This window comes from Elephas maximus, chromosome 23 (assembly GCF_024166365.1).
Source record: "Elephas maximus indicus isolate mEleMax1 chromosome 23, mEleMax1 primary haplotype, whole genome shotgun sequence".
NCBI classification, from domain to species: domain Eukaryota; kingdom Metazoa; phylum Chordata; class Mammalia; order Proboscidea; family Elephantidae; genus Elephas; species Elephas maximus.
The window spans coordinates 72,184,055-72,211,304 of NC_064841.1; the positions used below are offsets into that span (position 1 = coordinate 72,184,055).

Consider the following 27,250-nt stretch of genomic DNA (forward strand, 5'->3'; position numbering starts at 1 on the left):
TGGAAATAGAGACATTTTCTGTTCAGGATGGTTAGGATTTTATAAAACTTTACTGTAAAATATTACTTGGGAACTGAGAGTAATCCTTTTACCGGGAACTAGTGGGTTCATGTCACTTAACTGAATATTCACATCATGTGCTTGTCCTAATTTGAAAAGTATGCACAGAGGTCTATGGATGGAAATCTCGGGGTGATGGCAACTATAAAGAGAGTAGCAGGCAAATTAAAATAACGAAAGAAAAAGAAAAGAAAAGAAAAATGCAAAGAAAAAAGAAGGAAAGGAAAATACTTGGGAGGCGCTTTTTCCATAGGAAAAAAATATTTTATTTTTTTAAGAACAAATTCAGTTTGAAACAGACGTGGAATGTGACTTCACGGATTTCATTTTCTGGGGGGTCTAACTGCCATGTGGAACTAAAGCAGATTTAAAACCTATGACAGGCTATTAAAATAAAACAAAGAAAGAAAAAAAAATATTTATAACTCAAGCATAATACTGTGTTACTTACAAATTGGACAAAGAAATTTTAAATAAATATTCATGGTACATAATTACGGCACAAATATGCAGCAATTTGGCAACCTTTTATACCATTTTTTTCCTCGTTACAGTGCAAAGGGGAATGGCACTGCCTTTAAACAAGCTGTAGCTAAATACATTGCAAAATTCAGATTTTATACAAAACATCTTGCTTAGACTTTATAAAAAACCAACATTACTCTATGTACACAATCTGGGTAAGAAAAGCCATTTCTGTCTTGTTTTCAGGTGTATTTTTTTTATTAAAAAGGTGAATAAGGCTACTGTAACACCCCAAATCCATATACAGTAAAATCTGAACCTATTTACAGCATCTTCATTTAAACATGACGGTGCAGATTCCAGAGTCAGGTGACTAGGGATGAAAATACAAGCAAGGCATTTACAGTAACTTTCTAAAGCTGAACCAACTTCAAATAAAGGGACAGTTGGTAGATTGTCATATTCTGCACCAGACACAAAACAGACGCACAGTACGCTTCTCAATGGGTTGCAGGTAACTCTTTGTCAATTCATCTGATTTTTCACAGTTTAGTATATAAACCAAAATGTAGCCACCTGATGACACATATATTTGATTCATGAAAACCAGACTCGCCATTTCCCATTTTTCCCCTTCTTGCCCCTCTCCCCATCCTAAAAATAATTTCCGATGGCTTACAAGAAACTCTTGTGTGAACACACATAAAGGAGCATTTGGGGTGATGGAAAGAATTACATACGTCCTGTGGGTGGTTACCACGGCAACCCTCCACAGCACTATATGATATGATATAGATACATATAATATATATTGTTGATATATATTATACATATATATACACATGTATACCACACACCCACTCACACACACACGCACACACACACACTTTGGACCAACATCATTTTTAGGTTCAGGAAATAAGAGAATCATAATTTCTGCGACAACTCATTTTTACAGGTACTCACTGTAGGTCTGAGAACCTTAAAATGCTGTTGCTACATTTTTTTTTTTCCCTCCCAATTCAGAAAGCAAAGTGTTACCATAGTAACAGGACTATGTTAAAGATGTCTATTTTGCATAGCACATAAAAAAGTAGGTTTCCTGTTTACTTTTTTTATTTTTTTTCCCAGAAGGGAAGGAGAAGGGGGAAGGAGAGGAGGAGGGGACCTAAAGCTAAACTTTCAGCCGAACCCCCCTCAATGTGACCTGCTGGATTCTCGCGAACACTTCAGCCCATAAGGCAAGGGAAAACACCACGCAGAAAATAAACGCCGGAACATCTTGTCATTGTTAAATATATGATGCAGTGACACCGATTTCCTGGAATTTTGGGGCTTGTATTTCCTAGTCCACGGTTATTGTGAGATGCCTTCAGAGGACTTTGTTATTTTTGTGTTTGCTCTCATTATTGTTATTTTTGGAGTAATGTTATTTTTCCCAGAAGTCGCCGTCCAATTTTTTTTTTTTTTTTTAAGCACTGAGAGTGGGGACCATTTAATTGCCACGAGTGAATTTCACATCTTCTGGGTTGTACTCTGTGCAATCTTAAAATATATATTAGTAAAAAATCTTTCATTTTATATCCCTTGTGTTCTATATACCTATTATAAATACGTCCTATCTTCCTTCTCCCCCTCAACATCATAATTTATTTCAGTCTTAAGGACTCTCTCTAAGAGGTTTGCCATATGGGTTTCCCTTTGAAACAGAGCACCGGGGAGCTTCGCTCGGCCACAGCCCCTACCCTGCAGCCCCTCCACAACACAGACAACACCCCATAAACCAAAGTGTCAGAAGGCTCCACCGGGGAGGGGGGTGGGAACTGAGGGGCGGGGCGGGGTATCTGACCTACCTTTTATACATGAGAATTCTTTAATCACATCAATGCTGATGGAATTACAGCCTGCTTGACCTTTGGCTTTTAAACGTCTAGGTCAGATTTGGCTCTCTGCTATTCTCCTAAATGCTTTCCCTGTGTTTCATAAAATGTGATAAGTATAGCAGCTGAGTCTGCTCAAAGAAAAAAAAAAAATCATCCAAAGCAGACTGACTTTGCTACAGCTTCAGAGCTGTTTATCTTATTGCCAGTACCACTACAGTCCTGCCTGAACGTATCATCAGCGGCCGAGGTTTCCCTTCCCGCCAAGCCTGTTCCTCTACCAACAATACCCCTCTGTTCCGGGGCAGGAACAACCAGGTACTATCTTTCTCTGTGCACTGCTATTTGATACAGCGAACTCCTTCCCGTGCACCCTCAGCCACTGCGTGTTGTTGTGTCTCCTGCTCGCCTCCGAAATCTCCACAAAACCAAAGTGCTGTGCTACCTAATTGTTGTTGTCTTCGTCTTGCTGACACCCTGATTCAGAGGCAGCAGCAGGTTAAACTGCTCTCACAGTCAGCCCTTTCCCCCGGCCCACCCCCATCCAGGAACACCTCATCTTCCTCGGCTGACAGCTTAGCTTCTGGCTGGAAGGCTCCTTCTTAGCAAACACTGTTTCTATCCATGTATTACCCATTCAGCTGGGGCTGGGGCTGTGGCTGCAAACGGAGGGAGAAGGGGACTCCACGCATCAACGTTCCATGAGTGATGCAGGACGGAGAGAGAAAGGGATCTCAGGTAGAAGGACTGCCGCACCCTGGACAACAGAAGCAAGGTAACAGTGATGGACTAAAAGCTAGAGATCTTTCAAAGCCTGACTTAGCCAGAGGTCTGTGTGACCAGTCCAGTATGCACTGAGAGAGAGAGAGAGAAAAAGACCCACACCAAGGTGGCAGAAGACTGCATTTCCAAGCGTGGCACCCTGGGCTGCCTTCCCAGGATGCTCCGAGCTCTCTGGTCCACAAGCCACTCTGTCTCCCCTTGGCTTCTGTATCTGCCGGAATTACCGCAGCACATGGCTTAGAGGGTGATACACGTAACGAGAATACAGCAATCCGAATGGGTATCTTCTACACACAGTCTTCCAGCTTGCAGTGAGTATTTTTATTCACCAAGGCTGAAATTCTACAGACTAGGGTCAACTGTCCAGCTCATCAAGGCTCTTCCAAGAAGGAGTGTTCCCGCTCCCCCACTGTGCTTCAGTCAATTCCAGAGCACAGGGTGTCATCAAACCCTCAACGGGAAGCATCCAAACAGTACGTTTCCTCTGGGAAAGCAAGGTACCGGCCACGTGCTCTCAGACCTTGTAGTAAATGTTCGCTGGGCTCTGAGGAGGCATCTCCTGGACTATGTATACAGGGTGCCCGTAATCCCCGCTGACTTTTTCATAGTGAGGGCAGAAAACACTGTCCGCAGTCCTTAGTGGGATGATAATGTCACTGGGCTCCGAGCCATTGTTGTTGCCAGTGCGCTTTGGCGTGGCTAACGTACTGAGCGACAGTGTGGTTGTGTGCTGCGGCGAGTGTTTCCTGTGTCTTCTTCGGTACTTCAGTAAAAGGACCACCAGAGTAATGATAATGACAATGAAGATGATGCATCCTGAAGCAATCCCTGCGAATAAGGCCACTTCGGAACCAAGGATATTGTTACCAGAATGTCCGGCGCTATTGCCATCTGTGCTAGAACCTGCAGAGGCACAAAGAAGGAAGAAGAAGAAAAAAGTTATCACCGTCCTGAGTACTGACAGGCTATTTTTATGACCCTCCAGAACGTGAAAACTAAGCAGGACCAAAGATTTCACCGGCAGCTAAGCTTGACAAACCAGTTACCTCCTTTAATATCTAAACGCAAACGGCAGGAGTCAGCAATCAATGTGAAACAAGGTGTAGGGTCTCTAGGTCTGACTTTTACGCTGCTTGCAAACCACAATGTTTTCTTTTCATACATCATCATTCATCAACAGCAGGGACTGGCTGTAATAGCCAGTCCTTGATCTCGCCTCATCTTTTAACCCATGTCAGCTAGCCTGAGGCAACAGCAGGGAGACAAAAAAGGAAATGGCCAATTCTCCAGGTCAGTTTTTAGTGTTCACGTTGTACTGCTCTTCCGCTTTGCTTTAGATACGGTGGTCTCATGTGAATCTTCAAACAGCCTGCCTTCTAAAGAAAAGTCCTGCCTGCTGGCAGGCCGAACAACCCAAGAACGTAAAAGGAGTGATGGGCCCTGGGAAAACGTTCAACTTGTACCTCGTTTGTATTATTTGATTTACGCTTAAAATATATCTGGAAGGCAGCAGAAACTTTCACACGCAACAGACTGCCAACCCAAATGTTAAGCACGAAAAAATTGCCTGGCATCATTATATTCTCCATTTATCAGTTTGTCACAAGAATCTGACACGTCTTGTCATTGAAAGTTAGAAAAAACAACTTCCCTCCTTGACGCCTGGAAAGAGATGGAATACTACTGCAGATGCTAAACTCACCAGACTACCACCCAGGCATACCTACGGGTTCTCAACACAACTGCCCAAGTCTGCTCAACAACTACTATATTAAAAAGTCATTAGCATGGCAACGAACACATAGCTATTTGTTAGGAGACTGTTAAGGAAATGAACTTAAATGACAGCCAGTTTTGTCCAGTATTCGAAACTTTTGTCAGGGACCACTTTAATATTTTATTTCATGTTGAAAATAGAAAAAAAATTTTGATGATAACCATCTGAAAAAAAAAAAAAGCCACTAAGCCATTATGCAATATTTTAAAATGTTATCATCTAAAACTTAGAGAAGGATCAATTGGGCTCTTTGTGGATTAGACATAATTAGATGAGAGATGAGAACATTAATTATATATATATATATTAATATCAGCTTTAAGCTTCTGTTGAGAGCCAGCTTGATAAAGGATCAGCCAAGAAAAGAAAATAACTCTAGTTGGAGAGAGTCGTGTTAATAACCGACACTAAACATCTGATGAACTGTACTCTTTTGAATCAAAGACTTTCATGGGAATGAATCATTTTGCTCTCACTGAGTGTAATTAATAACAACTAGCCGAGAGCCAAGATCACCAAATTCTGTAACCACCAGCTAATCCTACTGGTGTAAAAATACTCTGACTTTGTTCTACCTCTTGAGACACTATGTTGCTATACCTGGATTTGGTTTCACAAAGGGACTCGTGGTTGAGCTTCTTCCTTTTGTACCAGCTTCCAGTTCTGGACGTCTTGTGGGATCATTATGCCTGGTTGACCCAGCCGAACTTGCGTCTATATGAAAAAGAAATGATTAATTACAGCACCAACGGCTGATGGCATTTAGCTTTATGAGCTGAATATATATCTCAAAAGGCATGAATAGCAATGAACATAAGCTTCTTTATGCAAAGTACTGTGAGATATCAGAATATAATTTTCCTTTTAAAACAAAATGGTTATACTAGTTTTTTCAGAGGCTTGGATTGTGAGGCCATCTGTGGAAACTATAGGGATTCTTGCATTTGGCAGGCAAGGCATTGCAGATGACATTTCGATTCAACTAAGCAAGTTGATTGACTACTACACCAATTTCTAATTAGAAGAAGAATTCTTTCTGCACAATAGTTGTCTATATGTCAAAAGGCACAGCGAACTCTTCTGTAGTCAAGATTCAGAAATGAGCAAAATGGTAGAAACTTAGTTTTCCTTCTAGATCTTTTAGTTTTGAACCAAAGAGATATTTTAAGAAGAAAAAATATATATATGGCAATAGACATTCTACCTGGTTGACCTTTACTTTTAGAAAGATCTCCAATAAAAGAAGTTTATTACACTGACTTGAAAAAATCTGCCAGTGGCTCAAGATGCATTGAAGGGTTTGCTTTCAAAACTAAAGAGAAGAGAAGGCGGGTTTTATCAACAATGGCTCCACACTAGCTGGGGGGGCTAAACCAGATCACAGTGGCTTCATGAAGCAGCAGATGGTCTTTACCTTGTCCAACTTTCATGAGGATCTTCATGGCTCTTGTCTGGCACACCCCTCCCTCCTGGTTATCCAGGCCCTCCAAAGACCCATTTGATGTAGCTGATTAAAAATAAAATGGACAAAACAAAAAAATAAAGAAAAATCAGGAAATCAATAAGCCAAGTTTACATGAACATGAAATGTCTGAAAACAATTTGAAAAATAAGAATTTACTCTTAGTCACAAGTTTTCTGAATGTATGGGATGCCGAAAGCCAAAAATAAAAAAAAGAAGAAGAAGAAATAAACAAAAATGGATACTGTAAACACTGCTCCATGTATGCTTTCTGGTTTCAAATTTACTTAAGCGCTTTCTCTTTTCCTCACAATTGACTGTATTATTCTATAGATAAAAGGGGCAGCATCTTCCCAAAAAAGCCGACTATTTCAGGGCCAAGCTTGAAAAAGCAAAGTAGTTAATACAGTAACGTTTTAACGTGGCTATCATCACACAACACCTGCTTCCTCTAATACAGATTTCCTGTTTCGAGAACAATTAGCCTGATGCTCCCTACATGTCGAGCATCCAGGTTCTGTAAACAGTAAAAGAGGAGCCTCCCACGCCCCTTTTCTTCTTGATCTAGCCTTACACTCGCTTAAGATGTAGACTAGAGCATCCCCTTGTTGGGCTAGCATTCAGGTCTTCCCACTTTGAAGTTCTGCCCCATCATTTTGTAAACAGGAAAGAACGAATGTGTTACTGTTTTGTTATTCATGTCACCCTCAGTCAAACCCTTCAACCAAACTACCTGTGGTAGGAAAACTCTAGATGGGTAGAGTGGTCACCCACTGCTCATTTTGGCACTGTGGCAACCCCGGAGATAGGGCAAGGGCTTTTAGCAACCACTTGTCTCATATTCACGAACTCGACTCTCTTTCCACCTCAGCAGTGAGGGGCAGGTGGAAGGACAAAACCATTTTACCATATTCAGTATTTTTTTTTTAAACGGGTTATGTTCTTCCCTATTAGAACCCATATTCTGTCTCTTTAGGGCAGCGAGTTCTCTGAGTAGTTTTGTAACTAAAGCTGTAAACAGATAAGCTGCCAGAAACTTTGCTGAGGAACAAGACTTTAGTTACAGTTCAAGTTCCAAGGAGGGGGAAAGAAAGGTGGAGGGTGGTAGACATTTTCACTCTTCTAAAGTCCAAGGGCAAGAAACAGAAGTGTTTGCATATGTCTCTGCAATTGAAATCATTTTCGACTTTGATTATCAAAGCCTTGTCTTCTAAGCTTGTACTTTCAAAGAGATTAAAAGACAGGCTGACTTTCTGGTAAAAATAAATTCAAAAGAGCTTCCTTTAATGGGGTGGTTTGTTTCCCACATGGCAGGTTGGCAAACAAGTTCTATATGCACTTATAGTAGAAAAATACATGTCATGGATAATTTCATTAACTAGAAAATAAGGCATTTATTTACCTGGCTTTGGGTTCTTGAATTACTGACTTTTACTTTTACTGTTTCCCTTAAAAACAACAGCTGCCTCTTCTGTGTATAAATATTTCATTGCTTATCTGAGTGCCCGCTTTAACTTCTCAATCATATCTCTCTTCTACAATTGCTGACAGTGCCTTTCTCCTGGGAAACTGGAATGGGGCAGTACTTCAGTGAAAACTTAACCCGTTCCACTATCCCAAGTTCCTTCCATGTGATTCTAAAATTTAGGGCCCATAATTACTATATATGAGAAAACCTGTCAGTGGCTCAAGGTACATTGAAGAGTTTGCTCTCAGAACTAAAGAAGGGTGAATAAAAGTGAGTTTTAGCGATATTGGCTCCACAATATATATATTTTGTAAAAAGTAGACAGTACCCTCTTGCAGATGGCTGAGAAACTGAGTGGCAGATAATTTTAAACAAATTCCTACAAACGCTGTTTGTTTCTGTGAATCTAAAATTATTTTTTTCCCATTTCCCTATTTTTTTCTTCTCCAAATATATGCTTAAATGTCCAAGTATCCTTTCCTCACAAAGGCTCATAACAGTACTGGTCTCTATGAGCAGACACTATTTCTGAACAATTTCAGAGCACTGCTATCATCTTTAATTGCTGCTTAGAAATTTTTAATTTGATTTTTCCTGAAAAACAGGATACTTCGTTGGGCAGAAAATGTGTAAAACTGATGTCTTTATTCAGCCGATGGCTTCAAATGTTCAGTTAACTCAGTCACCGAAGTTTTCAAATTCACAAACACATCAATGTGCCCCTACACATCAGTGCAGCAAGCCTCCAAGTTAAACCAAGAACTCTGTCTTGCTAAAAAACTTTTAACATTAAGCTGACAAATGATAACAACTAAGATCTGACAAGTGATGACAGAAAGAAAGGGACGCGTATAGGTTTGTTTATCTTGGGAAAAAGGAAGTCAAAGACTCTGGTCTAAGAAAAAAACAAAAAGAACTAGATGACTTCCAAGACAAGACAGAGCAGACAAGTGTCACCAGTAAATGTAATTCCAAACCACATCTGTAGTGACAGAGACTAACTGACTGGGTCACTTCTACTTTGTCAAACTGGGTTCCCAAAGAAGTACACATAATTTGAGTGGCTGTTAAAAAAAAAAAAAAATTTTTTTTTTTTATTTGGAGGTCAATTCCTTTACTAAATATCAATGTCTTTGTGCAGAGCCCCTTCAGTTTACCCAAGATGATGTCTGGGCAACCCCAAAAACGTAAAGAACTCTTATGTATTCAAAGTGAGCTGCAATCTATAATTTAACATCCACAGACTATAAGAGAGTGGGAGGGAAACTGAGTTGCAGAAGAAACAGCTTTGCATTCTTTAACAGTTGAAAGTTCTTTTTTTTTTTCCTTCGTAAGGAAAGCCTTCAAGCAGCGCTGGGGTTGAATAAAGCAACATCCGTAGATAGTGCCATTCCAGAGTTCTGCAGAAGTCACAGCCTATTGCCGGTTTGGGAGAGGGGTGTAACAAAGGGATAGAGGAAGACCAAACAGGGCAGAACAATCTGAGTGACAGATTCTCGGTTCCATTCCAGCCTCTGCTTTTTCTCCCTTTAATTCAATGAGTGACTTGTTGGAAGGTTACTGAAAAATTGAAAAATTACTATTGCTAGTGCTAAAATGGCACCTGAAATATGGCTGCTTAAAACGAAGGTAAACTTTAAAGTACGATAAGATGCTCACCACAGGATTTTTGCCCTAAGTCAAGAATGATCTAAGTTATCCCGGAAAACCCCATGTTAAGGTATTTGTATCACCTGAAACTTGAGTTTAGCATAGAGAAGGCAAACTTTAGAGCAAGTATAAAATACTTCTGAATGATTTCAACTCAGTTTCTGCTTGGTCCAATAGTGAAAATTACAGTCACTCTAATTTCTCTCTTCCCCACTACAGACTCATCAGGGGCTGTCATTCTAATCCTGGAGCCCCTCTCACATGGAGCAATGGCACAGCCAAAATGTTCTTCACGGTAAGTGACTGCTCTGACGTTACCACTTTACTGGCAGTGAACTCCAAAATAAAACCACAAGATTAAATATTCTGATTTCTGCAGCCAAGGTCACCAAAAAGCTTTTCAAAGGCATAGCAGCTGATTTTGAAAAGTAACGAGGAATTGCCAGTGCTTGGGAATAAAATCTACTTCCAATCCAGGAGACAACTTGGCAATTATTTTTATTGTTGATTGGAATGTATTAGGGATTTTCAACTTAGAAAAAGAGTACAAATAAATTGCTACCTCTTTATGCTTAGTTTTTCTTTGTATCTCTCTACCAGCATTATCTAATGCAGCCACAGTCATAGTATTGTTAAATGGATAAAACTGCATTTAATCATTCAGAGACAGAAAAAATAACATTGTTATACGTAAGCTTTTAATGCCCAGACATTTCCCAGCCTTGGCCTGGGGAAAAATAGGCTGAATAAAATTAAAAATTACTAGAAGAGTTTCTCCATCTAGTTGGAAAATAGGTTTAATAAAGATTCATGGGCATTTTATACCCTGCTTTTAAAAGCTTTTGCTTCGAGATCTAATTACATGTACTGAGCATACTGAAATCACCATTAGGTGCCCCCACAGGGCCTGAGTTCCGGAGCGTGGAGAGAATTGCTCAGCAAAAAAAAAAGGAACCCAGAGTTCACATTGCCTAAAAGTTCTCTAGAACATCTGAAAATTACATAGCCAACACCTGAGGTTTCTCATCTATTTGCATTCGAACTTATCAGCAGGTCTTACTCGCTGGGAATAGTATGCGAGTTATCTGAGTTGGAAAAAAGAGAAATCATTGAGTAAAATAGACTAAGAGGGCAAGAATATTTCTGGCGATATTTTTTAGACTGTCCCCACGGAGAGAAAGTAATAGTACATTGTAACACGTCTTCATTGGATGGTTACTGCTTGGCTCCCCAGGAGGCTAAGTTGCTGCGTTGGATCTTGGCTATTCCTCCTCCATCACATCGGTAAGGTTGTGCTAATCAGATGGAGAATGAAACTGCTGGATTTGAGCCCACATAGGGGTCTCATTCACAAAGAGATTAGGAATGAGGGCAACACAGAAAATTCTACAGGCTAACAGCATCCCTGTGAAGGAAATTTTTTTAGGTTATGATAGAAAAAGTGAAACATCAAGATGTACTAATACTATAGAGCACATTTCAAAATACTTAAAGATTTTAACTTATTGGTATGGGGGATAAACATACTGGGTCAGAAAAGCTACAGAGTTCAGTTTTCTAGTAAGAATGAAAACCTTGTCTAGTAAGACTCTAAAGCTGCTGTACTTGACATAATTCAGTCTTACTTGATTACAAAACAAATGGCATTTAAATAAGACCCTCTATCAACATCACCCTCTGCATGGACTATTCTTTTCCAGCATGTTATCACATGCTAGCCCTGCTAATTTGTGATTTCTTAGGCCTGCCTGCCTTCCTACACAGAAGAGAATAAACAAATCAGTCTCCTGAAGCTCAACACAGATTTCTGAAGAACCAAAAGCTTGTTATCTGGCAAACTGAGGAATTAAAAAAAAAAAAAAAAGCACAATCAAGAGAAAAACACAGAAAGTAATTCATGGCATTAAAATAAACATCAACACCAACTAGATTACAGTTTTCTTTGATCATGCCTATCAAATATTTGGGTGTTTCCTTCCCTTTCCAAAAAAAAAAACAGAAAAGAAAAAGGAAATGAAACGATGTATGAAAGCTGAAAACCAGGAGGCTGATGAAAATGCAATTACTTCATGTGAACACACAGTCCAGGAGGCTAAGATCTAGCTACTTAACTCCCTGACTTCAACTGAAATTTAAAATACACGCTGCAAACTCAAAATCGGTACGACAAAACCAGGGATCCGATTTCCAGAACTCAAATTAATGTAGTGTCATCTGAGTATCACGGTTATCTTTAAGATGCTAACGTAGACGGAGAAAAGTTTAAACACATCAAGTTCATGTCCAACGAGTACCAAATATGAACAGAGCTAATTAGTATGGGCTTCTGAAACGTAAATATCCAAGATGCCAAAAGAAACAAGTAAAAACTCATTTCTTCTAACCTCTTTCTTTTTATGTGCTCTTCTCTGTGGATTTATAGTGAAAGATGAGAAGTATACCTCATTATGGTGTTCTAAGGGCCTGGCTATTTTTGTTTGGCTTCAGTATTTAAAAAAAAAAAAAGTTCAGCATTATTTTACATCACCTAGGATTTCATCCCATTTTATCAAAATCTGCCTTATCTAGGAGCCAAAATGTCAGAGAATAATTTCATAAATGGCCCCCCATTTGAAGGGAAAACAAATACAAAGGAGAATGTTTTCAAAAAGAAACATGTATCCACCAAAGCTTTTTTTTTTTCCTTAAATCACCACTTGATGAGATAGCTCTGAGTGACGTTTGATTAACTCTTATTTTTTGTGGGTAAGGAAAAGGCTATGTTCTCAGCTAAAACACTATACGAACTAGCAATGATGTAGGATGCATGAGCTTCTTGTCCAAGGAAACATGGCTCAAGTATGGTATGAAAAATATCTTGAATTAAAATCGCCTTGCTATGGATATATTTGGAAAATCCAAAGCAGTAAGTTACGCACTGGGAGACCTGGTGGTGCAGTGGTTAAGAACTCAGCTGCTGACCAAAAGGTTGGCAGTTTGAATCTACCAGCCTCTCCTTGGAAACCGTATGGGGCAGTTCTACTCTGTTCTATACAGTCCCTTTGAGTCAGAATCAACTCTATAGCAATGAGTTGTTTTTTTTTTTTCCTCTTGGTAAGTCACGCACTGAGAAGGAACAACTGGAACAGCCTCACTGACTTCTACACAACACTGTTAGTTTTTTCACTACAAAGACGGATTTGGAAAAATGAATTCTGAAATTGAGAGTCACAATTTAGACCTTCCTCCCATTTCTAGCACTAAAATATTCCTAAAGAGACCATGTATCAAGTATAAATGGATGCTCTTGAATAAAGTGGTATAATTTTATTCTCTCAGTTTCATCATGCTCGTGACGAACAATGATGGGATATTCTATTGACAGCTCAGAAATGAGAAGATGAGTTTTTAAAAAATATAAACCTTGAAACAGTTCAGTAAGCTGATTCTGTTTGTATGTTCAGTCAAAAAGTTTAATGACATGTACTATTTAGCCACTTTCACTCTGCAAGAGGAAAAGCAGAATACTACGTAGAATTGAGTTAGGAAGAGCCAACATATGAATACTAACAATATCAAGTAACAAATACCACATCTATGACATAAGAATTCTATCATATCTTATTCCTATCATCTTTTAACCATTAAAAATTGTCTGTAAAGATTAAATGACAATCAATAAAGATTTTAGAGCCATAGTTATCTTTGATAATACAGTCTTTAAAAGTTACCGATAACATATAACCAGAGAAGTCCATGGGTGGAGCAAACAGTTTGCACTGGACTACTAACCTGAAGATTTGTGGTTCAAACCCACCCAGCAGCAAGCACCACAGAAGAAAGACCTGGCAATCTCCTTCCATAAAGACTGCAGCCAAGAAAACCCTATGGAGCAGTTCTACTACGTAACACATGGGGCTGCCACAAGTCAGAACTGACTTGAGGGCATTGGGTTTGGTTTCTTGCTCATAACTACAACTGGAGTCAAAAAGATGGGAAAGGAAGAAAGCAGAGCATATGTGAGTATGTGCGTCTGTGTGCATGTGTGTGTGTGTACACGCTCATGTGTGGGAAGTGTATATCAGGGAAAGAAATACCCTTCAGGCTCAATGCAATATATTGACACTTTTCTGGGAAAGATCAAACAACAGTACTGGCAATAAATAACCTGTCCTTTTTCTACTAGAGGTATGCTTAAATGCATGAGATTATTTATGGAGTGGTTTACTTTCTTTCCCCTCAAAATATTGCTTGTGACACCTTGGTGTCTTCATTTTTAATTAATTCTGTTGAGGAAAAACATCCTTTATACATCTAAGATTTTATTCCTAAAAGTTATGATGATTTGTACTGGTGGAATCTCTCATTAGGTAAAAAAAAAAAAAAATTCAACATGATTTCATAAAAAAGCTTTTCATCTAGCCTGCTTTCAGGTAGTTTTTCTTATTGCCACAGTGATTCAGACAAGGTTAACACAGTGAGAATATGACAGTGAACAGTAAAATAAAAAATTACCTTTGTCTATGACAATCAGTCTTAACATGGGTCAAAACTTCCTAAGAAAGAGGAATTGTGTTTTAAAAATAGGTGGCCGGATGACCACTCCAATAGCATTGACTAACCTTACAATAAAAAGAATGATGTATTTTAAAGATAAAAAACAATTCCCTTGGTCTATATCAGCTCTGTTTAAGAATTCAGATTTTTTAAAATGAGACTTCACCATCAAGAAACAGTGATCATTTCTAACGAAAGCATTCCAAACCATGAAGAAGCATGTATTTGAGGGAATTGTTTCTAGCACACATCCAGCCCTTGCTCCTGAGTTTGAACAGTCTGAATTATTAAAATATTTTTGGTGCAGAGACGGAAGTGTCTAGAGAAGAAAGGGTCAGAGTAAGGAGTTCCTATGGGGAGGTGGGCATGACCCACAAAGCTCTTGCTCATTTTCCTGTCACTAATTGCACGCAATGATATTAATGACCAGTAATTACGAGATGAGTGGCACTGAAGTGGAAAACATCAATCTGAGGCAGAGTTCATCGCTGGGTGGTAGGACTTCACCAGTCACAGCGCTAATGTCTCCTGACAGTTTAGAATATAACACTTCAGATGAGAAAATGTGCCACTCTCATGGCCGAACAGTTTAGAGGGACGTGATGGTATCTGCTTTGACCATCTAGAGGCCAGCAGTAACCCGCAACAGAGTGCCCGTGGTTTGAGTTTGCCCTACAGATGAACCTTCCAGGGGAGGTGCTCTGTATGCCAAGAATCCGGAGCAATTTTCCATATTTGTTTCAATAAAAGGATACCTTCACCTCCTGATTTAGGCAAAGCAGGCACAACAAAGCTGGGCTATCTCACTAATAGGAAAAAAAATCTCTGTAACACAACTCTCTTTTAGCAACACATAGCCTGGCTTCTCTGTAATTTGATCAATTATGTTTCTGCCAGAGGTCTTGCCAAACAACCCAACAAACAAAAAGCTGTAGAACTTGTACTTGACTAAAGAAATCTGAACTTTTCTTATTGCCTGTATTTGTATATTTGGATATATATTAAAAAAAAAAAAACCCAAAACCAGATACAGAGACTTTTATTTTTTTTTTTATAATTTTGCTATGTCGCAACTTTCTATTGAAGGGCTCAAAGTACTTGACAACATTTTGAAAATATAAAGTAGCATAGTCTTATTGGAATGCAACTGAAGATTAATAGACTAGTACATCTAAACAGACAAACAAACAAAAAAAAGGTCCCCTTGGTGGCACAGATGGTTTACAATTATCAGCTGCTAAACTAAAGGTTGGCAGTTTGAACCCACCCAGGAGCTTCGCAGAAGAAAGGCCTAGAGAACGACTTTTGTAAAGATTAGAGCTAAGAAAACCCTATGGAGCAGTTCTACCCGGTAACACATGGGGTTGCCATGAGTTGGAATTGACGCAGCGGCAATGGGTTTGGGTTGTTGTTGTTATAGCTAAAAAAAAAAAAAAAAAATTAGAAGCCCTAACATTATAACCACATTTTCCCCCATGCTCCCTCCCCCTTTCCTACTACAGAGACTCTAGGGTTTTCTTCGTTTACCTTTGGGGGCATATGATTACAAGTTAGCTATGTTACATAACTATGGTACAGCATTAGTTCCAACACATTTGATATAAGCACAGAGTTCTTCAGGTGTCAACACCTCGTGAGCTTCTTTACTGTCACTCGTGGGCGCTTTTGTGTCTGGTCACAGAAGGAGGTGATGTCATGTGCTAACGACACTGGTCTAAGCTTCCAACTGCCCTGCTTCAGGTCTGGACTCATACAGGTTATGACTATGTGGGCTGTACTAAGCCCCTCACACATTCTACGTTTTTCTTTTCTCACAGCATTAAGAATACCTCTGTCACTACCAGAAGGAAACTCTGGTGGTGTAGAGGTTAAGTGCTATGGCTGCTACCTAAAAGGTTGGCAGTTCAAATCCACCAGCCGCTCCCTGGAAACTCTATGCGGCAGTTTTACAAAAAAAAAAAAAAAAAAATTTTTTTTTTTTTTACAGGGTTGGTATGAGCTGGAATCGACTCGATGGCAATGAGTTTTGGGGTTTTTTGCTTATCACCACCAGTGTTTCAAATATTCAAAGTGAGATCCTGTATGTGAAGGCCTCACCACTTCCGTAAATGATCAAAATATCCAGCCAGAGATTTTGAAATTTTAGGAACAAATGTGTAACTCTTAAGAACTACATAAGTAAGTGTCCTCAAGTTTGCCTAAAAAAATAATTTTTTATTTTTATGGCTTTGGCTATTTTTCTAAGTGTTTCATTTCACTTTAAAAATTGATCTTCATGATAAATATTTGGAAACCCTATGGGGCAGTTCTACCCTCTCCTATAGGGTCCCTGTGAGTCGGAATCAACTCGACAGCAGTGAGGTGGTTTTTTTTTTTGGGGGGGGGGCGGTTACTAGTTCTCCAGTATTGTTCAATTCCTTCATAAGTCTAAGTGAACTTAACAACAACAACAAAAAGCTATAAATAAGGTGCTGGAGATAATAAGCTGTATTTTATGAAACATTAAATGCAATTTTCCCTAGGTAATCTCCCTCATGTCCCATTTGCTCTTACATGTATTTTTTAAGTTCTTTTAGTCTTTCCTGCTCTTTCAACAACTCCCCATCATTTTAAGAAAACAAACAAATCCACTGCCATCGAGTCGATTCCGACTCATAGTGACCCTATAGAACAGAGTAGAACTGTCCCATCGAGTTTCCAAGGAGCACATGGTGGATTCGAACTGCTGACCTTTTGGTTAGAGGCCATAGCTCTTAACCTCTAAGCCACCAGGGTTTCCATTTTAAGAATCAGAGACATTCTTTCACTGATTAATTTGGATATGAGGAAGTGGTACTCCGAGGACTACCTGTGACTAGTTGTAAAGGAGCTTGCCTGGGTGATGACATTTCATGTGAACAAACAGTCTCCATCTAAAAGCCTTCTCCTCTTTGCATCTGAGACTCTGAGCCACCTGGGACCAATATCTCAATGGCCTTGACTCCATTAGACCTGCGAGCCAGAGGTCTCTCAGCACCATCTCAGGTTAAGCAGAACCTGAGACTTTAGTCCTTTGGTAAAGAACTTAGCTTGATTCATATTAAATTCAGCAAGGAGGGGTCTTACTGAGGTACTCCAGTAGAGCCTTCAAATACAGTTAGAAATTGACCTAAGGATTTCATTTGGTGTTTAAAAAAAAAAAAAATAGAAGCAATGCTTCTAATTATCAGGCTAATGGAGTACTGTGCTTTTCCGGCTTAGTCACAGCGCCCAGGCAACCCTGAAACGCATTTTTTTCCCCCTCCAGAAGAATGCTGGTACTACATTCAGATGCTGCTGAGATTATCAATAAAAATGCAGCATTGTCTTTGTGTAACAGCCAACAGAGAAAGCCCTGGTAAGATTGGCTAAATGGAAAGTGGGAAAAATGATTATATCTATCTGAAAGACTCCTCCCCTGTCTGTCTCTTCTGGTCTTACAAAGGATCTGATTACAAGCTCAGGCAATTCCAGGAATAAAAAGATACATAAGTGCACGTTTCTTGGTAAGGGAAACCCGAGGACAAAAGAATTTTTATAACCCAAAGAAGACAAAGAAGGATGGTTTTCCAATTAAGTTATACGACATTATTGAAACTCGTAAATTCTCCGGAGTTTCATTTGATGGATGGTTGTCAAATAAATGATATTTTTTGAACCCATTTCCTCTAGCTTGCAGTAAAGCATAGGCTTGCCTTTAGCCTCTGACTCACACTTCCTCTGCTGCTCCTAAGTTAACTCTTAGTTGAAGTTACTCTGTGTTCACCCCGGAAGTAACCACTTCATGTGTATTACCCCATTTAAATGCACATTCACCCTGTAAGGTAGGTACTATCATTATCCCATTTTACAGCTGACGAAATTGAGGCCAAGGGTGTGCATAAACACAGCTCTGTGAGACCCCGCTAACCACCGTGTTCATCTGTGGCTCCAGGTGATGTGTGGGTATATGTCCTTCCAACGTCCAGCCATGCGGTCTCCTGGCAGGGCTCTGACATTCCACTAAAAGCATTACAATTGTAAGTTAAAAATAAACAGGCGTTCAAAGGCTTGAATTTGGCAATTACACCACAGGTATCAAACATATATCCTTATACCTGAGTGAGATGACATAACTGGCATGCTGATGTTGCCAGATCACTAAAATCAATTACATTTAATGATGGAAATGTAGCTTTTATTACATTTATCATACAAAAATCATTCACCAAAATAAGCACATAATCACTTCACAGAGGCCTTACTTCTTCTTCTACATTCTAAAGGAAACCTGTACGGAAAGGACAGTTGCAAGTTCCCATAACTATATCGCTAGGGGAAGAGATCACACCACATTTGGTATATTTTAGTACCACTCACCATAAGGACCCCCTAGAAGTAACCAAATCAAAGCAGAAAAGAAACACAAACAAAAAAACCCAAAAGGGAAACAAATGCATACAGGCTCAACAAAAATACAGGGAAGAGACTATTGCTCTTCTGTTTTAAGAATATTGTTTCATTATATTTGTGCAAGACATTTATTTATCTTGCCATTTTGCTCAGAAGGAGTACATTCCTAAAAAGAATAGCAAAGCTGACTATGGATCCTCCCAATTTTACATATATATATATTTATATAAACCTGTTGCCATTGAGTAAATTCCAACTCATAGTGACCCTACAGGCAGGACAGAGTAGAACTACCCCATTGGGTTTCTAAGGAGTGCCTGGTAGATTCAAACTGCCGGCCTTTTGGTCAGTAGCCAAGCTTTTAATCACTACACTACCAGGGCTCTCTCTCTCTCTCTACATATATATATACACATATACACACAAATTGCTTTAGAGAACTAAACTAGTGAGGGTCTAAGAAATGAGAACTCATTCAGACACCAGTGATTCCCAAGGAACACATCACCAAGGCGTGCAAAGTGACAGGGTGGCTCTGGGAAGGACCACAGTGCACAATGCAGGGTGCAGGGTATAGAACTTTAAGCCAACCAATCTTTAGAAATGGTAACTTTTAGACTATGCTCCGAGATCATTTCTTGGCTGTCTCTACCACAAATTTGCAGTCAATGTAAAAGCCATGTAAAGCTAAACTGGGAGGTGCTCAGAGAACACAGCTCTCTTTGTTTAACGGCTGTTGTAGCCACCCGTTCATTTAAAAAGTATCAACACAATAGAAGTCATTTTCCATCTCTGACTCACATAATTTTGGTGCTGTGATGAAAACCTCTTTGTAGGTATTTTGCAAGGTTTTATGCTAAGATTGGAGAGCCAACCCACCGAATCCTCATAAGGATGGACATTACAAATGGCAACACACCAAAATTCCTGACACATTCAGCTCTGGTTTGTCACCTCGGAAAAGAAATTGTAAGCCAGGCACAGAGAGTGCCTAAAAGAAAACTTTGTGATACCAACGTGAATAATACAGGCTGGGAACACAGTTAGGAACACTTTCCCAGTATTCACTGCAATGTTTACTACGTGTAAGACAGAGCATTCCTCGAAGATGGCCAACATCAAAACAGTTATTTTGTGAACTCTTTTTTTTTTTTTTTTAATTTAAAGTCATAGTAAAATATACCCATTCCTCACAGGTCGACTATCTCATTATCCGACATTTCACACTTATGACAATAGCAAAAAATCTACTATTTTGTGTATTAACGACATACATCTGGCAGTAACAAATGCTGAGGTGTGAGGCAAGAGTAACGCTGGCTGTGATGGCTATGGTTATGTGTCAGCTTGGCTGGGCTATGATTGTCAGTCGTTTGGCAGTTACATAATGATGAAATTTGGCAATTACGTAATGATGTAGTCATCCTCCATTTCTGATCTGATGTAGTCATCCTTCATTTTCATGTAACGCTGATTTTTGCCTTACCACCTGGTTTATCAGAACCTAATATTGGGTTTAACCACATTGCTAGTGAGGGGTAGGTATATAAGTTATCTAAAATGTTTACTGTGTTTTTAAGGCAATTAAAGATCTGAATTTAAAGAAAAACTGGGACTTTTTTCAGACCAAATGATCTTAACATCCCTACTTTTGGATCATTTGAAGATTAGATTTTATTATGCAAATTAGACTTGGAGCTAACTACTGAAATAGGTCACTCAAAAAAGTCGATTCTAAACATTACAAAAACCCATATATATCATTTTGCCACATGTCAAGGCAAATAACCGTCTATGAGAAGAACTAATGAAGACGCATATCATTTTGCCATATCATGTCCTAAGGGAATTTAGCGGATACTTGGTAGCCTTAAAACAAAAGTTTCAACTAAAAGTTAGTATTTACTTCCAAAACTCAAAAACGTGATGACTATATTTTAAATCTGGTAACACCACAAATAAAATCATATGCCTTCAAGGAATTTACAGCTGATCCCGTCCATTTTAACTGGAGAAAAATGACAAAAACAAGAGACCCTATATCAGATTTGTAATGTCCAATCATAAAATGACTTCCAGCTGGAGAAAACATCAATCGCTAGCTAGAAACACACCAACGACAAAAGCACTTTCTACAGAAGGAAATTAAAGTTCAGAGAAATAAAGTACTTTCTTATTAAGCTCAGGCAGCAGGATTAGAACCCAGATTTCAGACTCCCTGCCTAGTGTTTATCATTGTTTATCGAGGGAATCATCCAACATCTTTCAGTCCATTGGCAACTGGACCATTCCCCACAGGGCAATCAACCACTATTCCAAACTATTATTTCGGTTAATCCTTCCCATGGAAAGAAACCAGCACATTTAAGAATGATATTGTAACAATGATACTCTTGGATGTGAAGGTACTTACCAACTAGACACTAGGATTTGAGTCAAACCTGTATAGTATATATTTATAGCAACTCAAAAGTTCATATTTACTGTCTCAAAGCGAGTCAATTATTTGAAGTATTAAAAATATACTTCTAAATGTGTGCCATTTCACTCATACTATCTAATAAAGTACTATTTTATGACTCTACCAATATCAAAATTACCAACTTCAAACGGTTTTATTCTTCTCAAAAAGGAGAGCGCAGAGTGTGGCCTGTGTGTGTATGTGGTGGGTAGATGGCGTGAGTGTGTATCTGTGTGATCATCTGACATGGAAAGTAGTGACTTCTAAAAACCTAGTAATGGTTCTGGTGCCTTGGCATTCTCAAAGCAGCAATGGAAAAGTCAACATTAATTCTTTAAGCGATTTTTTTAAAAGTTAGTCTTCTCATCTCCCATTTCCTCTGGAGGGAAGTCTCTATGTGGATGAGCTTTGCTGTAGGAGACATGAAAAACTGGCTTCTAAACTTTCCCAAGGATCTGAAATGCCTTCCTATTTCTGTAAGGTAGTGGGGGAGCCTTTCAGCCCTCTGTTGAAAGTCTTGGTGGACTTCTCGGCAAAGCTCTGAGGCCTGGCCTCTTACCCATCCATGTCATAGTCACTCAACCAGCAACGTTCAAATGGCCCCTCATTGTTTCAGACCTGAAACCCTGAACTCCATTGTAAGAAAGATTCTTCTAGCCCAGGCTGTTACATACTTCTGCACCATAAATCATAATTTTAAGGAGAGTTCTGGAAGCCAGAGTAGCTCAGTCACCTGCTAACAAATCTGTTAATAGTATATAAAGAATTCTTTTTAAATAGAAAAATATAAGATGCCATCACTATGCAGATTAAAACTAAAATTACAAATGAAATGGTGCTTCTAAATATAAATACGTCACGTATAGGTAAAAAGTAGTATTAAGTCCTCACTACATTAAACAAAAACAAAAAGTTGTTGGTAAACCATTTACTTATTTGCATTCCTTGCATATTATTTCAGATCAAAGGCCAAACCCCTAATCTTTATTGAAATTCCACTGGCACCCAATAGAGCTTAGAATACACAAAAGTCACCTTTATTAAGCCATTAACTAAAGTAAGGGGAAAGAATCTGCTTAGGTCTGTTGACTTACTGCCATGGAAGGGCCAACTGGTGATACAGGCTGCATTCATGGTTTTCGTGGCTTAAATTTAACATCACAGATACATTTGATACTGTACAGTGAGTCTCCTCCCCAGGACACCCACCTTCTTTCTCCCACTCCACCCAAGGGGGGCATTAACGTTCTTAATGAATTTATCTGCGGTCAGTTTCTATTTCCTACAAATGCTATATTATTAAATGAGTCCCGAGGAAAGAGTCTTATGTAAAAAGTCCTTGGAAAAAAATACACTAAGTTATGCTTTGAAAATTTTAAGGTTTCTATTTATTTTACCTAGCAACTATTTTATATTTTCAGATTTTGCTATTATTTTGGACACTTTACCATTCACTCCTTCTGCTTGTTTCATCTCCCAGAATGTGTTTATTTTCACTTTTATGGTAATTATTCCTTTAAATATAACATTTACCAATCTCTCTTTTTCTTTGTTACTCATTCTTGGTAAAGCCCTCTCTGAGTATCAAGTTGGCTTAGAAAGAGGTTTTCAGTCCCTGAGACATTTCAGGTTTGCAGCAAAAGGCAACAAGATAATTCAATGGCTCTGACCATCTTTGTTTCAATTACTAATGTAGTTTAAAAGTAATACATCACTGCATGCTACATAAGTATTCAGTGAATTATTGGTTTTGTGCTCTGAACAGCAGCTTGTTGTTGTTGTAAGGTGCCATTGAGTCGGTTCCAACTCATAGTGACCCTACATACAAGAGAACAAAACACTGCCCAGTCCCGCACCGTCCTCATGATTACTAGTGTGTTTGCACCCATTGTTGCAGCCACTGTGTCAGTCCATCTCATTGAGGGTCTTCCTCTTTTTCGCTGACCCTCTACTTTACCAAGCACGATGTCCTTCTCCAGGGACTGATCCCTCTTGATAAGAAGTAGCTTAGTATGGTAAAAAGCCAGAGTTTCAATCTAACACCAAGAAGTAGCAGAAGCCTAGCCAGCTGATAGCAGCTTCTCGTTCCCTAATGAACTGAATTCTATGGTAACAAATGAATGAAGAATTAAACTCAATTATAAGTATAATGTTAAACCAAAAAGTTTTTTTTTTTTTTTTTTTAAGTATTTCATTGCTTGAATGATGTGAACAGCTGTCCCAGTCACCCAGACTTCACTCTAACAAAGCCTTGTGGTCCCAGGTCCCATCCTGGCTTTCTGTCAACTCTTACCCTGCCTGGTGCCAACACAGGATTTGCACACAGCAGGCATGTGCTCTGGGTGTGTGCACCACCTGACTTCTTAGCCTCAGGAGTTAATACTAGCTCAGGTTACTTTTGGGTATGACCTAAATGATGCATATTACCTACTTCTGAAACAATGTGTCCAATTATTAAATAGAAGAGGGGGGAGTAATTCATTGAGCAAACCCAAGTTTTATCTTATTCTAAATCTGATTTTAACGCAACCGTGACCATGTATAATTGCAGTTTGTCTGTAATCCCCGTACTTTGAACCTTTGAGCTCCATCATCTAGGGATTGGTAACTTCAGAAGGAAAGAGTACCATATACTGCCTTGTTCACTGTTACATCCCTAGCTAGCACTTAGGCACTGTTCGTGGCACAGAGAAAACACAAAATGAATGAATGAATGGATGGCTGAATGGATGAATAGAAAAGTCATTGCATAAGATTTACCTATCAAATCTCACCAGTGCTCCTTAAAAATGGCTTTGTCACTAGAAATGCTGAGTATATTCCTATATATCCATTTATTTCAAATACTACAAAGATTCGAGCAGGTTTTTCACCCTTGGGGTACTATATTTAACCAATACTGTTACTGTTAGTATAGGGTCACAAATTCAAGTAAGGTTTCTTTGAAAAAAAGGTGAACAATTGCTTAGCAAGGGTTCCCACCAAATAATTTGCCACAATGATAATTTTAAGGAAACAGAAATGGATACAAACCTATTTAGCTTATCCTAATTTCTATAAAGCAAATGAATAGCGTTATACTTACATATAATGTAATAATCTTTGTTCTTCTGAAATTCTAGACCCCAGAGGTTAGGGCTGAATTCTTGAAACTTGATAGTGAATTTTACATCTTGGTCTGGTCTGGCACAGTTGAGGAGAGGGGTATTTTCCTTCTTAATAGTGCATCTATCTGCTTGGTCTTTATCAACCATATAAACTTTATAGTATTCATACTGGCCAACAGTTTTAGAGTCCACTTTGGGGCAAATAATATCCAATTTGTCTCCTATTTGTGGGTATAGTACCAGTCCTTGTCCAGGTAGAAATCTAAAAGCATAAAAAAAAAAAAAAAATGAGTTGATAAAAATGAACAGTATTAATGACGATTTCGACATAGTTAGACAACGTCAATAATCCCAAGCTACAATTTCTCGGATCCACAATATTATTTACTTAAAGTATTTTAGTTCATATCAGCATGGGATGGATGTATTTAGGAATTAAGCTTTGAAGAAAAAAAGAAACCACTCTCTTTTACTCTAAGCAATAGGATCAGTCAACCTGCTGACATTGCTTTCCCACCCCCTCGCTTATGACATTTCAGTAGCCCTTTGTGTAACTTCACAGTCACTTTTCCTCTGTGGTGAGTCAGACCTTCCCACCTGTTTGTTACTTTGTAACCATTGGCAGCTTCCGTCTATTGGGCATGCCACACAGAGACTTCATCCATTGGAGCCAAGGGTGGATGCACGAATACTTTGTTGCCTTGTTATTTTCCATTTGCTGTTGATGTTAATTAACAGACAAGTTTCATCAAGAATGTTTCAAATCACTTATCATAATTAGTCGCTGATCAAACAATGGATTTTTTATTACGCCAAACAAAAGATATGTCTTACAAACCCATAAAAAACAATCACAAATAATTAGTTGTAGTATTGATTCAGCTGCAAAGGGAAGAGTTCCCTGCTTGCTGGGACAACCACTACTGTCCTTGCTCTGTAAACCCTCCCCCCCCCCCCCGCCCCCGGGATGTATTCGCTCCAATTAATTCTTAGAAGCAAATCTTTAGAACTTGGACTACTGATACAATATCCCCCTAACGCTTACGGCTAAAAGCTTCCCCCCCCCCCCCCGTTTTCTCTTTCTTGCTAGCCATGCTGCTGAAAGATCTTTCTTAATGGGGAGTTTCTCTGGGGAAGTGAAAGAAGAGGTACCTAAAGAACATCCTTCTACAAGTGCTAACACTAACAACACCTCTAGAAAGCCCAGCTCCTTCCTAAGCAGCCAAGCCTGCAGGCTCATTACAATGTTAAAGCCAGAGAACAAAGCACTGCATTTGAGTCCTTTCTAGCCAACTCTTTATTGAACCAGAGAAGCCCACTATGATGAATAGCCAAAAATCAAATCCACTGCTGTCAAGATTTCGACTCATAACGACCCTTTGGACAGACTAGAACTGCCCCACAGGGTTTCCAAGGAGCACCTGGTGGATTTGAACTGCCAACCTTTTGGTTCGCAGGCGAACTCTTAACCACTGTACCACCAGGGTTTCCGCATGATGAATGCTGGGTCATAATTCACTAATAGAGATGAAGAAAGGATGATAGGCACCCCCAATTTCTAATCCATACTGAGGGAACAGCCTGTGATTTACGCTAACGAATGGTACTAATGTTCTGAAAAATACATTGTTACAAAACAGCAGAGAACACACGATGTCCTATCTACCATAGATTCATATTTTTAAAAATACTTTGTATGGCAGGAAAAAGACATTGCACACAGTGGTATGTCCCTCTTTCTTGGAAATGTGCTAGTTTATAACCATAAACACAGGGGGTGGTCCCTTTTCTTCACTGAGATCTCTTAGCAAGGACACATTATATTCACCCCCCCTCCAAAAAAAAAAATAAATGAGAAAATCTAATACGAAATCTTTCTGCAAAGCAGAACTCCAAAGGAATCTTTTTTGCACCAATGATGAATTTAAAACAACCATGTGTGTGTGTGAGCCCTTGAAGAATTCTCTAGAACTATGATAACCCTGCACTTAGTAATAGCCTCTCTGTGACCTTCTGGTCCGTTTCTACAGTCTTCTCCACAGGTGTTTCTCAAATTCAACCCCAGTGAACCGAAGGGCTTCCTCAGAGGACTCTGAGCCTCTGGGTTCCAACATGTCATCTCTGTGCAAAGAACACAAAGTACCAGCTACCCTGAGCTTCCCCTCAACTCTGGTTTCTCAGGTGCCGAACTGAATCAGAATTTTTTGTGGATGAGGCTTGTCTTTAAAAATTCCAGTGACTCTGATATGTAGCTGTGGTTGAGAGCTGGCAGGACTCATGACAGTTGGCACAAATTAAGTATAGTGAGCATGAAATTGCTCACCTTTCCTGACACATCTTTTTTCTCATGTCTTATCCCTTGACCTTTTTAGGAAATCTTCACTGCCTACAAGAGCCAGAGGCCCATTCTTGCCTGGGGTTTCCCACCCCACTCGTCCTCCCAGCCATTTTCTCTCTCTAAGTCTGCTCCTTCAGTGGCTGGCACAGCATAAACATCGTGTAAGTATTAGCTATTATTAGAAGTATTCCTAAATCACCGCTGGAGTCTGCAGCCTCTACCCACCTCCTATCAAAGAACTGATCTTCAGTTAAATTTTTACCATATGCCTGGGTGCTTGCCCAGGCAACTGAGACCAGGAGCCTCAGCAAGCCAGATGTACCCATTTTCTTGTCCATCCATTCAATTCTTTTAAGGAAATTCATCACCCTCCCCCACTTCCCACACACGCCCCTTTAATCTGTCAATTCTGTGTACGTCTTGGAAATCTCCCACTTCACACCCTATGTCTAAAGATTGGCTCACTAAGCCCTTCCTTTATCCAAATGCCCCAAGATCCTGTTTTCTCAAGGAAGACTTTTTTTTTTCCCCCGCTTAACTAAAAGCTCACTGGAGATTCCTCCCCACCCACCTAAGCAGCTCCTCATGACTCTCTCTTCACTCACTGAATCTGAGTTACATCTTTTGCTGGCACTGATGGGGTAAGGTCAAGACATAGGACACAGGGGCCACTTTGGCCTCAGAGACCTCCATATTTTTGAACAGATATCCAACAGAGACAAACCACACAATTTCAGGAGTCTTTAACCCCATTTTGCAAACAAAACAGACCTCGATGTCAAGTTTTGATTCAATGTTATGCAATCCGAATTTGACCCACATTATTTGTTAAACCATCTGTAAATGTCAGTGA

The 27,250-nt window shown here is 39.3% G+C and overlaps 1 protein-coding gene across 1 annotated transcript in view; it reads right to left on the reverse strand.

The window, feature by feature from the left end:
- Positions 1-324: 324 nt before the first annotated feature.
- The window catches only part of EFNB2 (ephrin B2), a 50,167-nt gene continuing 23,241 nt past the window's right edge, over positions 325-27,250 (reverse strand). Inside the window, exons 2-5 of the mRNA XM_049867351.1 lie at positions 24,038-24,321; positions 6,380-6,472; positions 5,566-5,679; positions 325-4,091 (exon numbers count right to left, since the gene is read on the reverse strand). Coding sequence (XP_049723308.1) covers positions 3,703-4,091; positions 5,566-5,679; positions 6,380-6,472; positions 24,038-24,321 — 880 coding nt within the window. The 3' untranslated portion in view covers positions 325-3,702. The remainder of the gene's footprint in view (positions 4,092-5,565; positions 5,680-6,379; positions 6,473-24,037; positions 24,322-27,250) is intronic.